Source organism: Anomaloglossus baeobatrachus, chromosome 4 (assembly GCF_048569485.1).
Source record: "Anomaloglossus baeobatrachus isolate aAnoBae1 chromosome 4, aAnoBae1.hap1, whole genome shotgun sequence".
In the NCBI taxonomy this organism is placed as follows: domain Eukaryota; kingdom Metazoa; phylum Chordata; class Amphibia; order Anura; family Aromobatidae; genus Anomaloglossus; species Anomaloglossus baeobatrachus.
In genome coordinates this window covers 417,245,926-417,267,490 of record NC_134356.1, presented here as the reverse complement: position 1 = coordinate 417,267,490, position 21,565 = coordinate 417,245,926, and the positions used below count along the sequence as shown (strand labels likewise).

At 48.4% G+C, this 21,565-nt stretch overlaps 1 protein-coding gene across 3 annotated transcripts in view; it reads left to right on the top strand.

Annotated features, from left to right (window-relative positions):
- Window positions 1–21,565, top strand: part of STRIP2 (striatin interacting protein 2) — a 204,737-nt gene that overhangs the window by 73,535 nt on the left and 109,637 nt on the right. For all 3 annotated transcript variants that reach the window (XM_075345363.1, XM_075345362.1, XM_075345361.1), the window contains exons 7-12: window positions 1,286–1,392; window positions 1,612–1,739; window positions 1,819–1,998; window positions 2,171–2,382; window positions 15,979–16,044; window positions 16,450–16,513. In XM_075345363.1, coding sequence (XP_075201478.1) covers window positions 1,286–1,392; window positions 1,612–1,739; window positions 1,819–1,998; window positions 2,171–2,382; window positions 15,979–16,044; window positions 16,450–16,513 — 757 coding nt within the window. The remainder of the gene's footprint in view (window positions 1–1,285; window positions 1,393–1,611; window positions 1,740–1,818; window positions 1,999–2,170; window positions 2,383–15,978; window positions 16,045–16,449; window positions 16,514–21,565) is intronic.

Below are 21,565 nucleotides of genomic sequence, written 5' to 3'. Positions count from 1 at the left end.
GTTTCCTCCTTCCTGCTTTGGCACCAAAACTGATGGGCCCGTGATGCACGGGAGGGTGTATAGGCAGAGGGGAGGGGTTACACTTTTTAAAGTGTAATACTTTGTGTGGCCTCCGGAGGCAGAAGCTATACACCCAATTGTCTGGGTCTCCCAATAGGAGCTAGAAGAAAAGGAATTTACGGTAAGTAAACAAAATTCCCTTCTTTAAATTATTTCATGAAATTCATGAAATAATTTAAAAAAAAAAAAGGGCTTCCCTATATATTTGGTTCCCAGCCGGGTACAAATAGGCAGCTGGGGGTTGGGGGCAGCCCGTACCTGCCTGCTGTACCCGGCTAGCATACAAAAATATGGCGAAGCCCACGTCATTTTTTTTGTTTGGGGGGGGCAAAGAAATCCTGCATACAGTCCTGGAAGGAGGATGCTGAGCCTTGTAGGTCTGCTCCCCCTGACTCTCCCTCAAGCATACAGTCCTGGATGGAGCATGCTGAGCCTTGTAGTTCTGCAGCTGCTGTCTGCTCTCCTGCATACACTATTGGATGGAGTATGCTGAGCCTTGTAGTTCTGCAGCTGTCTGCTCTTCTGCATACACTAGTGGAGAATGAAGAACACATTGAAGAAGGAAATGACATCAGACCTTTTTTTTTTTTGTTCACTGATAAAAAACGCATAAGGACGCAGTGAGCAAAAACGCAGCAAAAAAACGCACCAAATCGTGGCAAAACGCGTGCGTTTTTTGCCGCGTTTTTTCGACGCAGGTGCGTTTTTGTGCGTTTTTAGCGGCCAAAAACGCAGCGTCAAAAAAACGCAGTGTGCGCACATAGCCTTGGTGTTGATGTGAAGGCAGTGCAAGTGTTCAAAAGACATGGTAGATAAGAGGTCACATTTTAAAGGAGAACATTTGCTCAAGTTGTCAAGACTGAGACGGCTTTGATGATGGCACATTGCTTGGGATGCAGTGGTTATATCCAAATAGTGTTCCCACTGTGTTCGACCACTCTAAGCCATGTTAAAAAGCATTGGAGAATTCTTGGAAATTTCACTTCAAGTTACGCATCATAGGTGACTGATCAGGACCTTCCTAGAGATATTTCCAGACACTGGGTAATGTGGGCATTTCTTTAGTTTTCATTTACATCAGCCTCTAAGAATCCGGTAGTCCAGTGTCCTATGTCTGCTTTTCCAGTGGATTTACTCATCCTATTTATTATATTTTATTTTGTAGTACTATAGTGCTTTGCACGACAGTTTTTGTACTGATATGCTTTATACATGATTCATTTAGGGTGTTCTTGAGCGTTATGTATCTACTGGTGGAGAACATAAGACAGGCGTCACCAGAAGATGACACTGAGTGGCTTACACAGAGGGAAACCTTCCGCACAGAACTTGGTGAGTACTGAAGTCACGTCAATGATGCAGGATCAGCGCCTGACAATGTGAGGCTCTGAAACCAATATTCCATACATTTTAAACTGATTTTAATTTTTTACTTTTAATTATCCTTTAATTACAGGTTCCTCCATTTATAGGTTTCCTACAGTATTTCAATCTCATAATTGATTACTTATTACAATTGTTGTAATGGGACATTTTTTCTTTTAATCCAAGCTCTTCCATCAAATGGAGAAGAACCATTTTCTCATCTCCTTTTCACAATGGTAACCAAGTTCTGCAGTGGACACACTCCTCATTTTCCTATGAAAAAAGTCCTTTTGCTGCTTTGGAAAGTGCTACTGGTAGGTTCCTCTGATCACTTATAGTGCCTGGCATGTTATACACTTTTAATGTATGCTGCTAATGTAACTGTTGTCCTAGTTCACACTAGGAGGATTCTCAGAACTTCAGACGGATAAGGAACGGAAGAGAGCTGAATTGGGTCTTCTGCCACTATCTGAAGACTGTATCCAAGTAATGAAGAACATGAAGGCCACAGCTCCACCATCTTATGGCATTGAACTAGGAGAACAACAGAAACGCGGGCGACGCAGCCGGAGGGTATGACTTCAGTTAGTTTACACCTCTTCTTGTTTTAGGTTTACCGACTATAGAAGTCAAACTAAGTGTAACACCGATACCATAGTTATTTTGTTCACATGCTCAGTGGGCTGACTAGAGGTTGTTAAGCCTTTCCATTACTAATACGTGCACCATCATTGGTTTTATACAGGACAGCTTGGATCTTTATAATGAAAAAGATCCGTTCAAGAGCGAAGAATCTACTGGAGTAGAAGAGGAAGAGAATGAGGAGTCAGAAAACATGATAGACACGGAGTCTGATGTACAAGAAAGGGATTTCATGTCTCAACCTTTGTCTGCCCTAAGGAATCACATGGAGAGGGTGTGCTTTCCTAAGGGCCTGCCTTGGGCCCCAAAAGTAAGGTGGGGAAACGTTTATAGAATTGTGTCCATGTTTTCTTCAGAGAAATCAGTGTTTTGGTAGGGACTGTCATTGAAGGGCTCGTCATTTTAAATTGTTTTGAAAGTGAGTCCAGGTTGTCTATTTTGGAGTCTCGTCGTATATGTAGCATCATGTGGCAGTCATTCGAATGAATGGCTGTCTGTTTAATATGTGAATGTGCCAGTGCTGAGGCCTAATAGGTGTTTTTAATACAGTATTGATGAAGATTTGCAAATGTATACAAGTATTGGTAAAATAAGGAGTAGGTTGAGTTCAGATGGTTGTATGAACAATCGGGTCAGTCAAATTACTTTTTATGCACTTATTCACATTATTGACTGGTGCCGAATCGGCATTTTCATGTACCAATCTGGTCCATATTATCCACCAGAATAGTGTATGTGTTAATTGTTTTAATTTTTTTTGCCAAATGGTCTATCAATCCATGTGGAAAAAAGAGCCACGTGCACTAGCATATTGGCTTCAATTGGTCCATGTGCGTTCTATTGCATAAACAGACAGAAAACACGCTTATCTGAGGAAACCCTTAGAACAGTGTTATTTAAAGGGATTCTGTCATGATTGTCCAAACCAAGTACAGTGCATCTTGGTGTGGTCAGACATTTTAAAGGGATTCTGTCAGTACAGAATAACTGTTCAGACCAAGTACAAGCTCTTGTGCATCAGAGTGGGGCTAATCATTTAAATATACCTTACCACCTGCGTGTTTTCCCTCTATCTCCACCCTCCTGTCTTCTTTGATTGACAGCTTTGGTTTCATTGCCAGAGAAAGGTGGAGATAGATTGAAAACTAGCAGGTGAGAAGGTGCACTTAAAGGGAATCTGTCACCAGGTTTTTGCCACCTAATCTGAGAGCAGCATAACACAGGGGCAGAGATCCTGATTCCAGTGATGTCTTTACTGGACTCCTTAGTGTAGTTTTGATAAAATCACTGTTTAATCAGCTGTAGAGGACTACTTGGCGTGCTGCTAGGTAGTCAAGCATATTCATGAGCTCTGTATAACTGATAGATCTGCAGCAGAGAAAACATTGATTTACCGTATTTTTCGCTTTATAAGACGCACCTGATTATAAGACGCACCCCCAAATTTGGTGAAGGAAAAGAGAATTATTTTTTTTTAATGTTTAATGGGGTCCATCTTATAATGTCCGTCGAACAAATCATATAGGGTATATGTCCCTCATAGCCCCCCATCCTAAAATTAGCCCCCTTAATCTGGATATGGCCCCCTTATATTGAATATAGCCCCCTTGTGATGACACACGTTCCCCTGTGCTGCCTATGGCCCCCTATGGATTGCACACGTTCCCTGTGCTGCCTATGGTCCCCTATGGATTGCACACATTCCCCTGTGCTGCCTATGGCCCCCTATGGATTGCATATGTTCCCCTGTGCTGCCTATGCCCCCCTATGGATTGCACACATTCCCCTTTGCTGCCTATGGCCCCCTATGGATTGCATACGTTCCCCTGTGCTGCTTATGGCCCCCTATGGATTGCACACGTCCCCCTGTGTTAGATATCGCCCCCATGCTGCTGCCCATAGAAAAATAAAACACTCTTTCCTTACCTCCTCCAGCGCTGATCTCCCTCCTGTCTCCCTCTGTGCTTCTGTTCCTCCACTTCCTGGTGCCGGTCATGTGATCGGCACAGCAGAGTGACTTCATCTCTGCGTGCCTGATCATAGTGGAGAAACGCTGGAGGGGGTAAGTAAAGCTTTTTTATTTTAGAATGAGCAGCAGCATGAGGGCCATATCTAACACAGGGGGGGCATGTGCTATCACAGGGGGGCGCAGGGACATATAATATGCACCGCTCCCCCAGCCCGTCACTGTGGTGCGGTTTCAGCACCTCGGAGATGGACAGCGGCTGTGCATATTATATGAGCGGGAGCAGGAGATCAAAGGCTGCAGCCCGCAGCATTCACCTGCGCTCCAGAGCTACCCACACCTCCCCTGGACCCTGCAGTATGTGTATATATATATATATATATATATATATATATATATATATATATACACCCTTATATTTGGCTTATAAGACGCACCCCCTACTTTCCCCCAAAATTTGGGGGAACAAAAGTGCGTCTTATAAAGCGAAAAATACGGTAATCAAAATGACATCAAGCAACAAGGCAAAGGGGGTCCTTAATAGATGCCGTAGACACTTCTATGAATACGGGAACAAGTGCAGCAGGACTTTAGCGAGAGCACTCAGACAACAACAGGCGACAACCTTTATATCAAAAATATCCCCATCACATCCCCAGGGTTCAATATTACACTCTTCGGTAGAAATAGCGGAGGCATTCCAAAAATTCTATGCGTCCTTATATAATCTAGAGACAAATGACCCTGCGAAGTCAAAATCATGTTTTGAAAGAAAAATTTCAGAGTACCTCTGAGAAGCAAAAATGCCGAGGTTGGAAGATTCTGACATAGCTGTGTTGGAAACTCCAATCTCGAAGCAAGAACTGGTGGACGCAATTACGTCATCAAAATCGGGAAAAGCTCCAGGGCCGGATGGCCTTCCCCTGATTTACTATAAAAAATTTACAGAGATAATATCCCCACACCTCATGTCAGCATTTAATTCCAGGGCCTCGGAGGGCTCAACCCCCAATGCAGATTCGTTAAGAGCACATATTACGGTATTACCAAAAACAGGGAAAGATCCAACACAATGCGCCAGTTATCGCCCGATATCCCTGCTGAATGTGGACACAAAATTATTTGCCAAGATCTTAGCGAACAGGTTGGCTCCTTTTCTTTCTTCAATAATTCATCCAGACCAGGCGGGCTTCATGGCGGGCCGTGAGGCACGGGATAATACTGTTAAGGCCATTAATCTGATACATAAAGCTAAAATGGGGGGTCTACCGTCTATGCTTCTGTCAACAGATGCCGAAAAGGCTTTCGACACAGTAGACTGGACCTTTATGGAAGCCACGCTCGGTTGTCTTGGGTTGGGACGCGGCATGATGAATTGGATCATGTCTTTATACTCGGTACCCTCGGCAAGAGTCTGGGTAAATGGGATTCTGTCCGACCCATTTAAAATATCTAACGGCACCCGGCAAGGATACCCGTTGTCTCCGTTAATCTTTATCCTGACGCTAGAACCCTTCCTCAGACAAGTACAAGCCAATTCTGATATTACAGGGATTGGGGTTGGCCAGGCAACGCATAAAGTAGCTGCATATGCGGATGATCTTCTGTTTTTCGTTTCGGCACCAAGGATTTCGCTCCCAAACTTAATGAGGGAGTTTCAGAAATTCTCCAGCCTATCAAACTTTAAGATAAATTTCACAAAATCTGAGGCTCTCAACATAAATCTTACTTTTAAAGAAGTGGAAGAGTTGAAAACATCGTTTAGTTTTCGATGGGCAGCCCAATCCCTAAATTACCTGGGGGTACGTCTGACCAGTGACTTGGGTCTACTTTACTCACAGAACTTCCCATCTCTGTTATCTAGTATCAGGAAAGACTGTGACAGTTGGGGGAAATTATTATTCTCCTGGTTTGGCAGATGCCAGATATATAAAATGAATGTCCTACCCAGAATTCTTTACCTGTTACAGGCACTCCCAGTCAAAATACCGTCGGGATTCTTCAAGTCTCTGGAATCCATTCAGTCTTCGTTCATTTGGGGAGGTAAATTGGCACGCATAAAAAGTTATTTTACACAGGATCAAGGGGGGTGGGGGGATTGGGTTGCCAGATATAAGAAGATATCACTTAGCTGGGCATCTTACTAGAATGATTGACTGGTGCAGGAACGGGTCTCAGAAGGCGTGGATACAGATAGAGCAGTCCTTTTCCCCAATACCCCTCAACAAATTACCGTGGGTACTCTCTGAGGTCCCTGCAAGATTGAAAGCACTTTGGGATTCGGGACACCTGGCCGCAGGTGGAGGGTTTGGGGGTTAGACAGGATCCCATCCCACTGGGCCTATGGAGATGCTTACAACTGACGTATTTTTTCAGTAGTTTCCCAGCTAGGACCCACTTTCAACGTCCTAAGACACAGTTTGAAAAATTGTGTATGGGTTCAGGCACAAAACGACATTCGCTTTCAGTGGTTTATTAATTTTTGTCTTCGTCCCCTGACCAACAACTTCCCCCGTTTGCTTCACAATGGGAACGTGATTTGGGTATCCAGCTGACACCAATACAGTGGGAACGGATCTTCAGATTGGCACACACATCTTCCATCAGCTCCAGGTTCCAGGAGGATAGCTATAAACTGTTATCCAGATGGTACAGAGTACCCTCCAGGTTACATGTCATGTTTCCAACGGTAGACCCCACATGTTGCAGATGTGGCACAGCAGAGGGTAACATTTTACATGTGTTTTGGGGGTGTGAGGCGATCTGGCCCTTCTGGAAGGGAGTGTCCGACACCATTCGCCGGGTTACTAGCAATGATGAGGAGCTGGGACCTGCTGCTGCCCTATTGCATCACTGCGGGGTCCCTGAAAAAACCTACAAGAATTCTTTGAGGAAATTCCTTATTATGGCTGCGAGAGTATGCATACCTGAAAGATGGAGGAGCACGACCCCTCCCACGTTGGTCCAATGGATCAATAAGGTCAATGACCTCATGTACATGGAGGATTTAAGCTCTTCGCTGCATGATACATATGAGAAATTCTGGTCCACTTGGCGGGAATGGTTGGACTTCCAATATTCAGAGGAATATAGTGTCCTGGTGGGGGGCGATGTGACTGCCGATGGAACTGCAGTCCGCAACGCTTAGCTGAATTCCCCTCCCTACCCCCCCCTTTTCCCTCCCTCTCTTTCCCTCCCATCTTTCTTCCTACTTTTCTATTCTTCTCACACTCTGATTGCCTAACAACTTCTCTTTCTTCTCTAGCCAGGCCTCTCTATGTTTCTTGTTTTACATGTATTTGTGAGTCACCTTTGTTATCTGTTTTAATGTGAATCTGTATTAAAGAAAAAGCGTGGTGGAACCTACACTTATCAGGAACCCGGGAGGAGATATATGAAGGAACGTTATTCCGCAAGATACAAATATATATTTCCCGTTTGGCATCTTGTTAATGATGTATGTATTGTAACGCAAATTGGTCTGATTCGTCTTAAGAACTGTATTATGTTATGTTGAAGGTTTTCACTTTAAAAATAATTTTAAAAAAAATGACATCAAGCAGCTCAGTAAGTGACACATCGCTGAAATCAGGGTCTCTGTCTCTACATTATGCTGCTCTCAGATTGGGTAGCAAAAACCTTGTGACAGATTCCCTTTAAATGTTTAGACCCGCCATAATGCACTGAGCGGCTGTACTTGGTTTGAAGAGTTAAGGCCGCTTTACACGCTGCGATATCGGTACCGATATCGCTAGCGTGGGTACCCGCCCCCATCTGTTGTGCGACACGGGCAAATCGCTGCCTGTGCCGCACAACATCGCCCAGACCCGTCACACGTACTTACCTGCCCGGCGACGTCGTTGTGACCGGCGAACCGCCTCCTTTCTAAGGGGGCGGTTCGTTTAGCGTCACAGCGACGTCACAGCTGCGTCACTGAACCGCCGCCCAATAGAAGCGGAGGGGTGGAGATGAGCGGGACGTAACATCCCGCCGACCTCCTTCCTTCCGCATAGCGGCCGGGAGGCAGGTAAGGTGAGGTTCCTCGTTCCTGCGGTGTCACATGGAGCGAAGTGTGCTGCCACAGGAACGAGGAACAACTTCGTTACTGCTGCAGTAACGATATTTGAGAATGGACCCCCATGTCACCGATGAGCAATTTTGCACGTTTTTGCCACGATGCGAAATCGCTCATAGGTGTCACACGCAACGGCATCGCTAATGCAGCTGGATGTGCGTCACCAATTCCGTGACCCCAACGACTTCGCATTAGCGATGTCGTAGCGTGTAAAGCCCGCTTTAGTCTGTGCTGACGATCACTTTTAAAGGGGTTTGTCTTAAAAAGACAAGTGATTGTCAGAAGAAAGTTACCCCAATTTATGAAAATTTTGCTTATCACCTGTCATTCCTGTGTGAAACTACAGATAGCGGCTCCTACTTGCCACGGTAGTAATAATATAGCATTACATAGTGATCATTTAAGTAAATGGGCAACTGTTACGAGGGGGACCCGGGGAAGCGTGCCAAGATGGGAAATGGACTGCTTCCGCCGGTCAAGGTCCACTGTGCGGTGTAAGGGACCGCCGCTATGGTGGGTGAAGAGTGAGCGGGTTGCTGCTAGCGATCGTCTGGAATGTCACAGACGATCTATGTACACCGATCTGCCCGAACCCGTGAGGGTTGTATGGCACAGATCTCACGGCTCGGTGTACCTGTTGCACGGGGAAGCACAGAGGTACCCACGCACGTGTGCCAGTGGAAGTCACGAGAATATGGCACGAGGGTAGCACAGAGGTGCCCACGCACGTGTGCTTTCAATAACCAGGTGAGTCCAAAGGAGACTTGAGGAGCTCACCTGGGACAGGAACACGGCCTGTTGACGGGGGTACTGCCGGAGCAGCAAGGCAGGAACACAGCCTGCAAACGAGGTACTGCCGGAGCAGCAAGGGCCAAGCCCACAAGAGACAGTAATGCCTGAGCAGTGCCGTGGCAGCACGCTGCCAGACATCCAAACATAGAAGGACGGTCGCGCGCCGCCATGATGGCAGGGGGAGCTTTTAAGGAGGTGCAGCTCCACCCGAGGGCGGGCGCGAGGCGGAGATGACGGACTTGACCCAATCATGGTCCACGACGTCCCAGCCTGGCCAGTCAGGATTCACCACGTCACCAGCCTTGTCATCAAGCCGTGTGACGTCAGTGAGCGAATCAGGACCCACCACGCATTGCACATGCTCACCCTCCTGCCTCTGGGAAATAGAGGCGGGATCCTCGGTCTCACAATGTGCAGAGATAACTGGAATCTCACTGCTTCCCTGAGCAGTAAACCTCTTCACATTGCGCAGCCTCGCAGACCTTCGGGGCCGCTGAGCAGGAGAGTCTGCGGCAGGCCAGGAATGGGAGACCGCTTCACTCCTTGTAACAGGAGAACCACTAGGTGTCACCCTTCTGCTGCCTCTCTGAGAAGGTATCTCCTGCACACTGCGCAGTCTGGCAGACCTTCGGCGCTGCTGAGCAGGAATGCTCGTGGCAGGCAAGGAATGGGAGACTGCCTCAGTCCTTGCCTCAGGAGAGCCACGAGATGTAACATTACCCCCCCGTCTAGGCCCCCCCCCCCTGTCCGTGCTCGAAGGCCTCTATCAAACCCGGGGCGCGGATATGATCCTCCAACTCCCAGGATCTATGCTCCGGACCACGACCGGCCCACTCCACGAGGTAGTACCTCTTGCCCTGTATGACTTTTGTCTCCACAAGTTTTGCCACCTCAGGGTCGTCGGACGGGGAGTCGGTTTGAGCCGGCAGGGACCCCGAGAATTTATTAAGTCGTACGGGTTTCAGGAGGGACACGTGAAAGGTGTTGGCTATAGCCCAGCGTGGAGGGAGCTGGAGTCGATATGCCACTGGGTTTACCTGCTGTAGTACTTTAAACGGACCCAGATACCTAGGGGCGAATTTGGCTGCCTGTACCCGTAGGTTAACATTTTTAGAGGACAGCCATACTAGGTCACCAGGGGCGAAGGATGGTGCAGGGCGGCGGCGAACATCAGCCGTTGTCACCATCCGGTCTTTAGCCCTCTTAAGAGCCTCTTGGGTGTCATCCCAGATCTCCCGGGCCTTGGTCGCCCAATCCTCCACTCTAGTATCGGGTGACATAATGGGCATCGGAACCGGGATTCTGGGATGTTGTCCGTTATTGAGTAGGAACGGAGTCTGGCCAGAGGATTCATGGACCGAATTGTTAATGGCAAATTCGGCCCAAGGAAGGAGGTTAGCCCAGTTGTCGTGGTGCGCGGATATAAAATGGCGGAGGTAAGTTACCAAGGTCTGATTAGTCCTCTCCACTAGTCCATTGGTCTCGGGATGGTATGCGGAGGAGATGTTCAGCTCTATCTGCAGGAGCTTACAGAGCTCTCTCCAGAAGCGAGACGCGAACTGGGGACCCCGGTCGCTCACCACCTTGTCAGGCATGCCATGCAACCTAAATACATGCCGAATGAACAAGGTGGCGAGAGCACGTGACGTCGGGAGTCGTGGGAGAGGCACCAAGTGGACCATTTTAGAGAAGTGGTCCGTGATGACCCATACGACCCTGTGCCCTGCTGACTTGGGCAGATCTCCCAGGAAGTCCATCCCTACCACTTCCCAGGGACGATCCGGCACTGGCAGTGGGTGAAGAAGACCTGCCGGTCTCTGCCGGGACGGCTTATTCCGAGCACACGACATACAGGCTCCCACATATTCCTGTATGTCCTGGGGTAGTCTCGGCCACCAATAATGCCTGGTCACCAGGTCTCTGGTCCTTTTGACCCCGAAGTGACCCCCGACCTTGGAGGCATGGGCCCACGATAGCACCTCGTTCCGTAGTTCAGGGGGAACGAGGGTTTTGCCAGGTGGCACCTGGTCCAAAGAAGTGGGAGTGACCATCCTCAAGCTGTCCGGGGGTAGTATAAGACGAGGCTCCTCCTCGTCCTCCTCCAACACAACCATACAACGTGACAAGGCATCGGCCCGTACGTTCTTCTCACCGGCCAGGTGGCGGATAATAAAGCAGAACCGGGAGAAGAATAAAGACCAACGGGCCTGCCTTGGGTTCAGGCGTTGTGCTGTCTGGAGGTATGTGAGGTTTTTGTGGTCAGAAAAAACCTCAAATGGATGCTTCGCACCCTCCAGGAGATGCCGCCATTCCTGGAATGCTAGTTTCATCGCCAGTAATTCCCTATCCCCTATGGAGTAGTTCCTCTCGGCCGGAGAAAAGGTCTTGGAGAAAAAGAAACACGGATGTTTCCTTCCTCGTTCGTTTTTCTGGTACAGGACTGCACCTGCACCGACCGAAGAGGCGTCTACCTCCAGTAGGAAGGGTTTAGAGATGTCTGGACGATGAAGGATGGGAGCTCTGGAGAAGTGAGTTTTGAGAGTGTGAAATGCCTCTACCGTTTCCCGTGTCCATGCTTTGGGATTAGCGCCCTTGCGGGTAAGGGCAATGATGGGTGCTGCCACCGTCGAGAAGTTGGGAATGAACTGGCGATAATAATTGATAAACCCCAAGAATCGCTGGATCGCCTTCAGCGAGCGGGGCTCAGGCCAGTTCATCACTGTCTCCAACTTCCCCGGATCCATTGCTAACCCCTGACTGGACACTATGTACCCCAGGAACGGCAAGGATTCCTGTTCAAAAACGCACTTTTCCAGCTTAGCATATAACGAATGGGTGCGGAGCCTCTTAAGTACTCGGATGACATCCCTCCGATGGGTGGTAAGATCGGGGGAGAAGATAAGAATGTCATCCAGGTATGCAACCACGGAAAGATACAAATCCCGGAAAATGTCATTCACAAAGTCTTGAAATACGGCATTGCAGAGTCCGAAGGGCATTACTAGATACTCGTAGTGACCGTCCCTGGTGTTAAAGGCGGTCTTCCACTCATCGCCCTCTCGGACTCGCACTAGATTATACGCCCCGCGTAGATCCAGCTTTGTGAAGACCTTTGCCCCGCGGAATCGATCAAATAGCTCAGTAATGAGGGGCAAAGGGTATTTGTTCTTGATTGTGATTGCATTTAATCCCCTGTAATCGATACAGGGGCGCAGATCCCCTTCCTTCTTCTGCACAAAAAAGAACCCTGCACCAGCCGGTGAAATATACTTGCGAATGAACCCCTTCGCCAGGCTGTCCTGAATACATTTGGACATAGCCTCCGTCTCTGGAGCAGAGAGTGGATACACTCTGCCCCTGGGGGGCTCGGAGCCTGGCTTCAGGTCTATTCGGCAATCATATGGCCGGTGGGGAGGAAGAGTATCTGCGGCCCTTTTGGAAAAGACATCCCTGTAGGCCTCATAAGGTGTCGGTAAACCCGGCCCCTCAGTATTCCCTGAGGACCCAACCGACCTAATGGTAGCGGGTGGTTCGGTAGTCACGAGGTGCTCTCTACAGGATCCTGCCCAGGATGAGATCTCCCCTGTTGCCCAGTTGAGTATAGGAGCATGCTGTCTCAACCAGGGAAGACCCAGTAGGATCTCATCCGTCCCCCCTGGAAGCACCAGGAAGGACACCTGCTCATGGTGTCCCGGTGGTACATCCATCCTGAGAGGGATGGTGATCTGGGTGATAGGATCGAGTAGTATGGACCCGTTGACTACCCGGACCCTGAGTGGCTTGGGCAACAGAACCAGGGGAACTGAGTATCGGGTTGCCAGGGAGGTCGAGATGAAATTGCCTTCAGCGCCTGAGTCCAAGCAAGCCAGGGCAGAGAAGAGAGTAGTGCCGAACTGCAACTGGGCGCTGATAGTCAACCTAGAGGGAGAAGTAGCGTCTAGAGTCCCCCCTCTGATAGAAACTAGACGCTGTCTTTTCCCGACGGTTTGGGACATCGGGTAGCTATGTGTCCCCTCTGCCCACAGGAAAAGCAGATGACACAAGACCGAGAACCTGGAGCAGAGGAGACCACCTTGGACACCTCCATTGACTCCACGGAGTCGCCTACAGGACTGGCTGGGGGACCTGTCTGATGGAAGACGGGAGTCAGACGCTTTTTAGGCCGAGAAGACGTGGGTGCTGAAGAGACCTCGAGCCTTCGCTCCGCCTGGCGGATGTCTATGCGAGAGGCAACCTGAATCAAGGACTCTAAAGTGGCAGGCACCTCACGTGTGGCCAGTGCGTCTTTGACAAACCCTGCCAGGCCCTCCCAAAACACAGGGACAAGGACCTTATCCGGCCAGTCCAGCTCTGCGGCCAGTGTCCTAAAATGTACAGCAAAGTCCCCGACTGAAGCAGACCCTTGCCGAAGTCGTAGGAGGCGCAGCGCGGAATCGTGGGTGACTTGAGGCCCGAGGAACACCATTCTCATGGCCCCAAGATAAGCTGCTAAGTTATTCACCACACGATCTCCGCGCTCCCACAACGGCGTGGACCACTTCAGCGCTCTCCCTGTGAGCAGGGACTGGACGAAGGCTACCTTCGCCTTCTCGGTAGCGTAAAGAGTCGCGGACAGCTCTAAGTAGGTGGTAACCTGGTTTATAAAACCACGGCACTCAGAGCTGTTGCCGCTAAAGCGCTCTGGAAGCGCAAGGCGAGGAGACCTTCCGCCCAATAGCACAGCCTGGGTAGCCGCCTGGGTGGCGACTGTCGTCAGAGTAGTCTTATCGGAGGAAGACTGCTCCACTGCTGCCAATCGTGACTCCAACTGCTGCACATAACGCAGCAACTGCTGCTGCTCTTCAGCCATAGCCAGACCTTTGGCGCGACCGTAATGTTACGAGGGGGACCCGGGGAAGTGTGCCAAGATGGGAAATGGACTGCTTCCGCCGGTCAAGGTCCACTGTGCGGTGTAAGGGACCGCCGCTATGGTGGGTGAAGAGTGAGCGGGTTGCTGCTAGCGATCCTCTGGAATGTCACAGACGATCTATGTACACCGATCTGCCCTAACCCGTGAGGGTTGTATGGCACAGATCTCACGGCTCGGTGTACCTGTTGCACGGGGAAGCACAGAGGTGCCCACGCACGTGTGCCAGTGGAAGTCACGAGAATATGGCACGAGGGTAGCACAGAGGTGCCCACGCACGTGTGCTTTCAATAACCAGGTGAGTCCAAAGGAGACTTGAGGAGCTCACCTGGGACAGGAACACGGCCTGTTGACGGGGGTACTGCCGGAGCAGCAAGGCAGGAACACGGCCTGCAAACGAGGTACTGCCGGAGCAGCAAGGGCCAAGCCCACAAGAGACAGTAATGCCTGAGCAGTGGCGTGGCAGCACGCTGCCAGACATCCAAACATAGAAGGATGGTCGCGCGCCGCCATGATGGCAGGGGGAGCTTTTAAGGAGGTGCAGCTCCACCCGAGGGCGGGCGCGAGGCGGAGATGACGGACTTGACCCAATCAGGGTCCACGACGTCCCAGCCTGGCCAGTCAGGATTCACCACGTCACCAGCCTTGTCATCAAGCCGTGTGACGTCAGTGAGCGAATCAGGACCCACCACGCATTGCACATGCTCACCCTCCTGCCTCTGGGAAATAGAGGCGGGATCCTCGGTCTCACAATGTGCAGAGATAACGGGAATCTCACTGCTTCCCTGAGCAGTAAACCTCTGCACATTGCGCAGCCTCGCAGACCTTCGGGGCCGCTGAGCAGGAGAGTCTGCGGCAGGCCAGGAATGGGAGACCGCTTCACTCCTTGTAACAGGAGAACCACTAGGTGTCACCCTTCTGCTGCCTCTCTGAGAAGGTATCTCCTGCACACTGCGCAGTCTGGCAGACCTTCGGCGCTGCTGAGCAGGAATGCTCGTGGCAGGCAAGGAATGGGAGACTGCCTCAGTCCTTGCCTCAGGAGAGCCACGAGATGTAACAGGCAACCATGTAATACATGACTGGACTGATTCTGAGAGAATAATAGTTACTCATTCTTAAGGGTGCTTTACACGCTGCAACATCGCTAACGATATATCGTCGGGGTCACGTCGTTTGTGACGCACATCTGGCGCCATTAGCGTCATCGCAGCGTGTGACACGAAGGAGCGACTATCAACGAGCGCAAAAACGTGAAAAATCGTTGTTCATTGACACATCGCTCCTTTTCAAAAGATCGTTGCTGCTGCACCACAGGAACGACGAACATCTCCTTACCTGCCTCCACCGGCAATGAGGAAGGAAGGAGGTGGGCGGGATATTCCGCCCGCTCATCTCCGCCCCTCCTCTGCTATTGGGCGGTCGCTTAGTGCCTCTGCAGTGACGTTGCTATGACGCCGAACGCCCCTACCCCTTGAAGGAGGGATTGTTCGGCGGTCACAGCAACGTTGGTGAAGAGGTATGTGTGTGTGACACTGCCGTAGTGATAATGTTTGCTACGGCAGCGATCACCAAATGTCACACGAACGACGGGGGCTGGTGCTATCGCGCACGACATCGCTAGCAATCGCAAGCGATGTCGCAGCGTGTAAAGCACCCTTTAGTGGATTATCATTCAGGCCAATAGGTGATCCAACTTCACAAAGTTGGAATTCCCTGCTATTCGTTGCTGCTGCCAGCGCCTCGTCCCTGAGTGACAGCTTCTATGTTGTGTGGCGTCAGGAGGTGTCACTCAAGCGGGAGGAGGCGGAGAATAGAGCTAGAGTGACAGAGGCTTAATATCTACAAAATAGTTCTTCAGCCTCATTTGCAGTTTATATGCTGATTTCTCAGTGACAGAAGAACAAGACTGGCCATGTAAAGGTATTGTTGGAATTGTCTTCCACTCACATATAAAACACACAAATAATTTGGAGGTGAAATTCTGCTGACAGCTTCTATTTAAAAAGTTAGCGGGATGAAACTCCTGGCCCTAATAAGGGTCGCTAGATTAATAACAGTGAAGTAATTGGACAATTCAGCATTGAATGACTACAATAAAAAATGACAGGCACAGCGGTGTTGTGTTTTAGGTTTAGAACTATAAATCCCATTCTTTCTCTTATTTTCATTTAGACAAAAAGACATTGAAGATTTCCTGGAAATGAGTCGGAACAAGTTCATTGGCTTCACCCTGGGACAGTGCGTATCCGTACAAATCAATGGCACTTTGTTTTCTATTTATAGTCTTTCTGCAAACCTCATCTGTGTGGCTTTATTATCTGCTGTTTTATCAGATGTATGGATTTAAGTACCTTTATGGCAGCAGCCATACCGAAAATATTGATAAATCACAAAGATGGAAGTTTGTACTCTTGTTTATAGCAAAGAAATACAGAATATTCTTTTATAATGAATGAGATAGACACCTTCCACCACGGATGATACTCATATAATATATCCTACTACTGTGCCGAAGGAGTTTTATGGGAAAACCATTTCATATTGCTATCACACATGGTAGGATCAGATATATATTTTTTTGCTTTAGATACATGCAGATGAATTAACCTTTTCTTTTTTTTTTTCTACCCCCTTCTGGATCAGTGACACTGACACATTAGTGGGGCTGCCTCGTCCTATCCACGAGAGTGTGAAAATTTTAAAGCAGGTAACTAAAATTTAGTGTATAGTCACAAAAACCTATATTACTTATGAGAAAATTGTGCGAGTCCAATTTAATGGTGTCTAGATACCCCCAAACCAATACAAATCTAAAAAATTTGAATCATTTTAATCCATCTTCTCTTGAGACATTATCATCTCTGTCACCATTGGCACTCGCAATCTAAATTCCCTATCTGTATGTCTTTGGAGTGTGGGAAGAAACCAGAGAACCCGGAGGAAACCCCCCCACACACACACAGGGAGAACATACAAACTCCTTGCAGATGTTGTCCTTAGTGGGATCTGAACCCAGAGCCACAGCATTGCAAAGTAACAGTGTTAATCACTGAGCCGGTCTGCTGCCCAATAATATGTCATTGGTTCGCCTATGCAGCTTTAAAAAATAAAAAATAAAAAGCTTACTCCCTTTTGGGAAGGTTTTGTTCAACATTTTGGAGAATGTCCAATTTTTGCCCATTTATCCAGAACCGCATTTGTGAGGTTAGACACCGATGTTGATCAGCTGAGCCTTAGCCTGGCTCACAATCTCTATTCTAGTTGATTCACAGGTGTGTGATGGGTTCACAGTCAAGGGTCTGTGCAGGCTGTCAAAATGTTCCTCAACCATGCCTTTGGAGACCTTGCTTTGTGCATTTGGGCACAGTCATGTTGTAACAAAAAAGGTGTTTCCCCAAACCATTCCCATAAAGTTGGAAGCTAGCAATTGTCTAAAATTCCTTGATGTGCTGAAGCTTTAACATTTTCTTTCACTAAACCCAATCCCTGAAATACAACTCTACAGTATTATCCGTCTTCAGCAAATGTTACTGTTCAGCCATGCAGTTAACGTTCTCCTGATATTCACCAAACTCCGACTCATCCATCAGATTGCAGAGCGAGGTAGAAACTGTTTTTTCCTATGCTGCGCCAATGATCACCGATCAGAAAGATGGAATTAATGTATCTTTATTTTGCACAGGTCGACGCGTTTCTGGAGGCTCAGCTCCCTTCCTCAGGACCGTCAGGCTCAAGAAAACATCAAATTTGTGCCTGATGTTTTCTTGTGCCTGACGGTCCTGAGGAAGGGAGCTGAGCCTCCAGAAACGCGTCGACCTGTGCAAAATAAAGATACATTAATTCCATCTTTCTGATCGGTGATCGTTGGCGCGGCATAGGAAAAACCCGTCTCTACCTCTCTCTGCTATCTGCTGCTTGGGTTGTTGCTGCCGTGATCAGGATTTTCATGCTTTTACAGTAGTTGTGACTTTCACAACTCCATCTGGTGAGTAGTACTGCTCATTGATCGCACCCTATATATATTGGGGTAAGACCCTATTGCGCTTTTTCTCCACAGCTTCTTCACCTGTCATCCATCAGATTGACAGAGAATTGATTCATCACAGTACATGTTTTTACTTCTTCCGATGTTTAGCGTTGTGCTTGATGTAAGCCTTGCATGAAGCTGCTCTGCTATGGAGAACCATGCTCTGAAGCTTTATGCACACAGCTTTTGCCAGAGGAGGTTTGGACCTTACAGTTATTGAGTCAGCAGAGCGTTGGTGACTTTTATGCACTTTGTGCCTCAGCACTCTGCAAACCCAATTTGTAACGTCACATGTTTAGCCACTACATGGTTGAATTCCTGTGATTCCTAAACAGCTCCACTTTTTAATAATATAACTCCCAGTGGAATATTTGGGAGAGTAGAACTTGTAGAAACTGACTTGTTTAAATGGAGGCATTTTTATACAGTCTTACTTGATTCCATCATAGTACATTTTAATTAGGTCCTTCATTGGTGGCACAGAGACCATGGGCAGCAGGAGTAGTCTCCTGCCACCTGGACGCTGATGCTAATGCATCTAAGCAAATGAAAATTTGGGGAACCTTTCTCTACCATTCAAGGTGCATGTAGCTGTTTGGGTAGGGCTAGAGGAACTGTATTTTTCCTTTTTTTAATACATTAGGTGCTTAATCTTGTAGCCTGTGTAGGCTCAAGCTATGTGCAGTATGTGCAATATCATACTATGGCTTTGCAGGTTTCACACTCTGTATATTATTTTTTTATGTCCATCCATCAGCGAATCCGCTCGATCAGTGTTCTCACACTTCTGGCCAATCAGCATGACCGACAGTCCTTGCCCGCCTGTCAATCAGCGGGGCCAGCTTGCGTTGTACACCGGCCAACTAGCATGGTCAGTGTACGCACACACCCCAAGCCAGTCAGCGTAGCCAGTGTGTCTACCCTATGACCAAGTGAACTCCCTTCTGCCCCAGGCTATGCCTCTGGTGCCTCTCCGCCAACACTTGAGTGTACCAGTGGCCCCCCATCCCATATATCACTAACTAACATTCCTAGTATACCCTTTACCTTCTTGGTCTCTCATAAGGTCGGAGTCAAGAGAAGACCGTGCTCTCTCATCTATCCAGCCTGCCCTGGTTACCTAGTCTGCTTGCATTTCGTGCAAGGTTAGATTTCTCTCAAACCAAGCCAAACTGTAGTGCGCTACTTGTATCCTCACTATTTATCTGCTGATTGCTGCTTAGCGGAGCCCAGTGGCCCATTTTGAGGATGTTCACCTCCCTCTGTATGGGCCCTGGTGTTACCTATTCAGTATCGCAGACTCTAGTTACGATTGTGTAACTATTGTCTAGGGGCTCTTCCACCCTTAGTACCTTGTCTGCTGCTCAGTGTCACACCCACCAGCTAGATAGCCTCTGCATTGATGATCGCAGTCTTGGATCAGTTTGTTGCCCAGGTCTCCATCTATGTCACCTGGGAAGTGGTCACAATATCGTTCCCCTTTTGCTGAGGCCCACTCTACAGAGGTTAGAGCCAGCCCTGACTCGGTTAAGCGTATCCAGGCTGCTATTCACTTTCACCTTGCAGCTTCACTTCACACCGCTGCCCCATCACTTTTTGCCTGCAAAGTCAACCTCCAGGACCAAGTAGGTGATAGGTCAGGTGGGCGACTAACAGACTGCCTTGGTTACTCTTAAATAAGCACATGTTCAGAGGTTTATTCCATGGCTATTTACACTTTTGGAACTCCTGCTTTTTTGTTGTTACTCGCGCGCTATACTCTTGAATGGGCCGTAGCCTTGTCTCAGCCGTAGCCGAGTACCAAGCTATCATTGTCCTGGATTGTGGTCATGAAGCATCTAACAGTTTCCTCACGGTCCTTGAAATGCTGACCACCTCCCTGAGTGAGTCAGATCTACCAACTGAGGCCGTACAGCTGGGCAAAGCTCGCAGAGCACCCTGCAACTTTGATCCTACTCTGTCTACTGTTCTGAGAAGGATAGATCTTGCCCTTGAGATCTACCAATTGAGCAAATCATACAGCAGTTGCTTAGGCCGTAATTTGAGCAGGAGTGGAAAACTTCTGTGGTAACTGTATAATATTTGGTTTTTATTCCCACCCCAAGGACCGTTTTAGGACGTCTCGTGGTTTCTATGTCTCCCCAAATGCAGTGACTGAGAAATGAAGATTTGTTTTGTATTTACTGTAAAATCTTTCTCATAGACTTCATTGTGGGACACAGCACCCTGGTTGATTGGTCAAACATGCTTTTATGTTGTTTTTCTCTTGGGGTCTAATAGGATTATTTTCCTCTCATTCTTTTGCAGATGAGGTATAGTTTTTGTTTGATGTATTACTAGTGTCAGCCTCCAGGTGGCTGCACACTAACCCCCTTTCATGGTTTCTGTCTCCCCAAATAAAGACTATGAGAAAGCGCTTTTACGGCGAGTACCAAAAATGTTTATTTTCTCCAAAGTGTGAATAGACAGACTGCATTGCTAAGGGGCAAATTATACTCTACCTTGAAAAAGTCTTCATACCCCGTGAACTTTTCTACATTTTATGACGTTACATCCACAAACTTATATGTATTTTATTGGGATTTTATATACCATACCAACACAAAGTATCAAATATTTTTGAACTGTAAAGGAAGTGATACATAGTTTTCTAAATATTTTAATAATACAAATCAGAAATTGTGATGTTCATTTCTTCATCGTTCCTTATGGGAGACCCAGACCATGGGTGTATAGCTTCTGCCTCCGGAGGACACACAAAGTACTACACTCAAACGTGTAGCTCCTCCCTCCGGGCTATATACACCCCCTGGATGACAATCTAACCAGTTCAATGCTTTGTGTTTCAGGAGGTCACACACACACACATGCATTCTCTGATTTTTAATTTTTAAGATTTTTGATTTCAAAGATTTGGAAGAAAAGCGGGTCCTGTCTGGACTCCTGGCATGTCCCTTCTCACCCCACTGTGTCGGCGGTGCTGTTACGGTTGAATTTACAAGGCTGGAGCCTTCACATGCCGCGCTCCTTCACCATCCTCTGTGGCTCTGGCTTGAAGTGGGAGCCATCACGGTCCTCTCTGCTTTGCAGGAGACCGGCCTCCATCCGCAGCCCTGTCAGGATCCTGCCGGACGGAGCGTTTAACCCCCCCAGGGACCTGGCCCTGCGTCTCAAAAGCTAAGTATTGAGACGTTTTCCAGGGGTCCCGGGTACATTTATTGAGGGGAGAGTGTGTCTTTTGACTTTGCTATGAATTCCGGCCGGTTCTCTGTGTTTTTCCTGAGAACCGCGCCGAGGGTGCCTGCTCGTCGGCCGCATGTAAAAATCTAGGCCCCGGCTTCAGTTGCGGCCTAGTTTCGTTTCAGTTCCCCTGCATGTCAGTCTTGCAGGGGAACAGTGCGGCGCCGCCCACCGGCCGTTCAGCAGAGGGGAGGACACTCCTCTCTGAGGAGATGTTTCCCTCCCCTGTATCTCTCCTTGGCCCTCCGGATTCCCGCTCTTGGGCTAAACCCCGCCCCCCCTCCTCACTCCGGCGCCATTTTATCAGCGTTTACACACTGATCGGCGCTGGCTGCTGCAACTTCTGCATCTACTGGGGGTTCGAGCTGTGGAATCCGGAGGGCACACAAAAACCGGTCTGGTAAGCCACAACCTCTGGTTGTGGGCTTTCTTATACACTCTCAGGGGGTCATTCTATAAGAGTGTAGTTTTTACTGCAGAGCCTCCACCTCA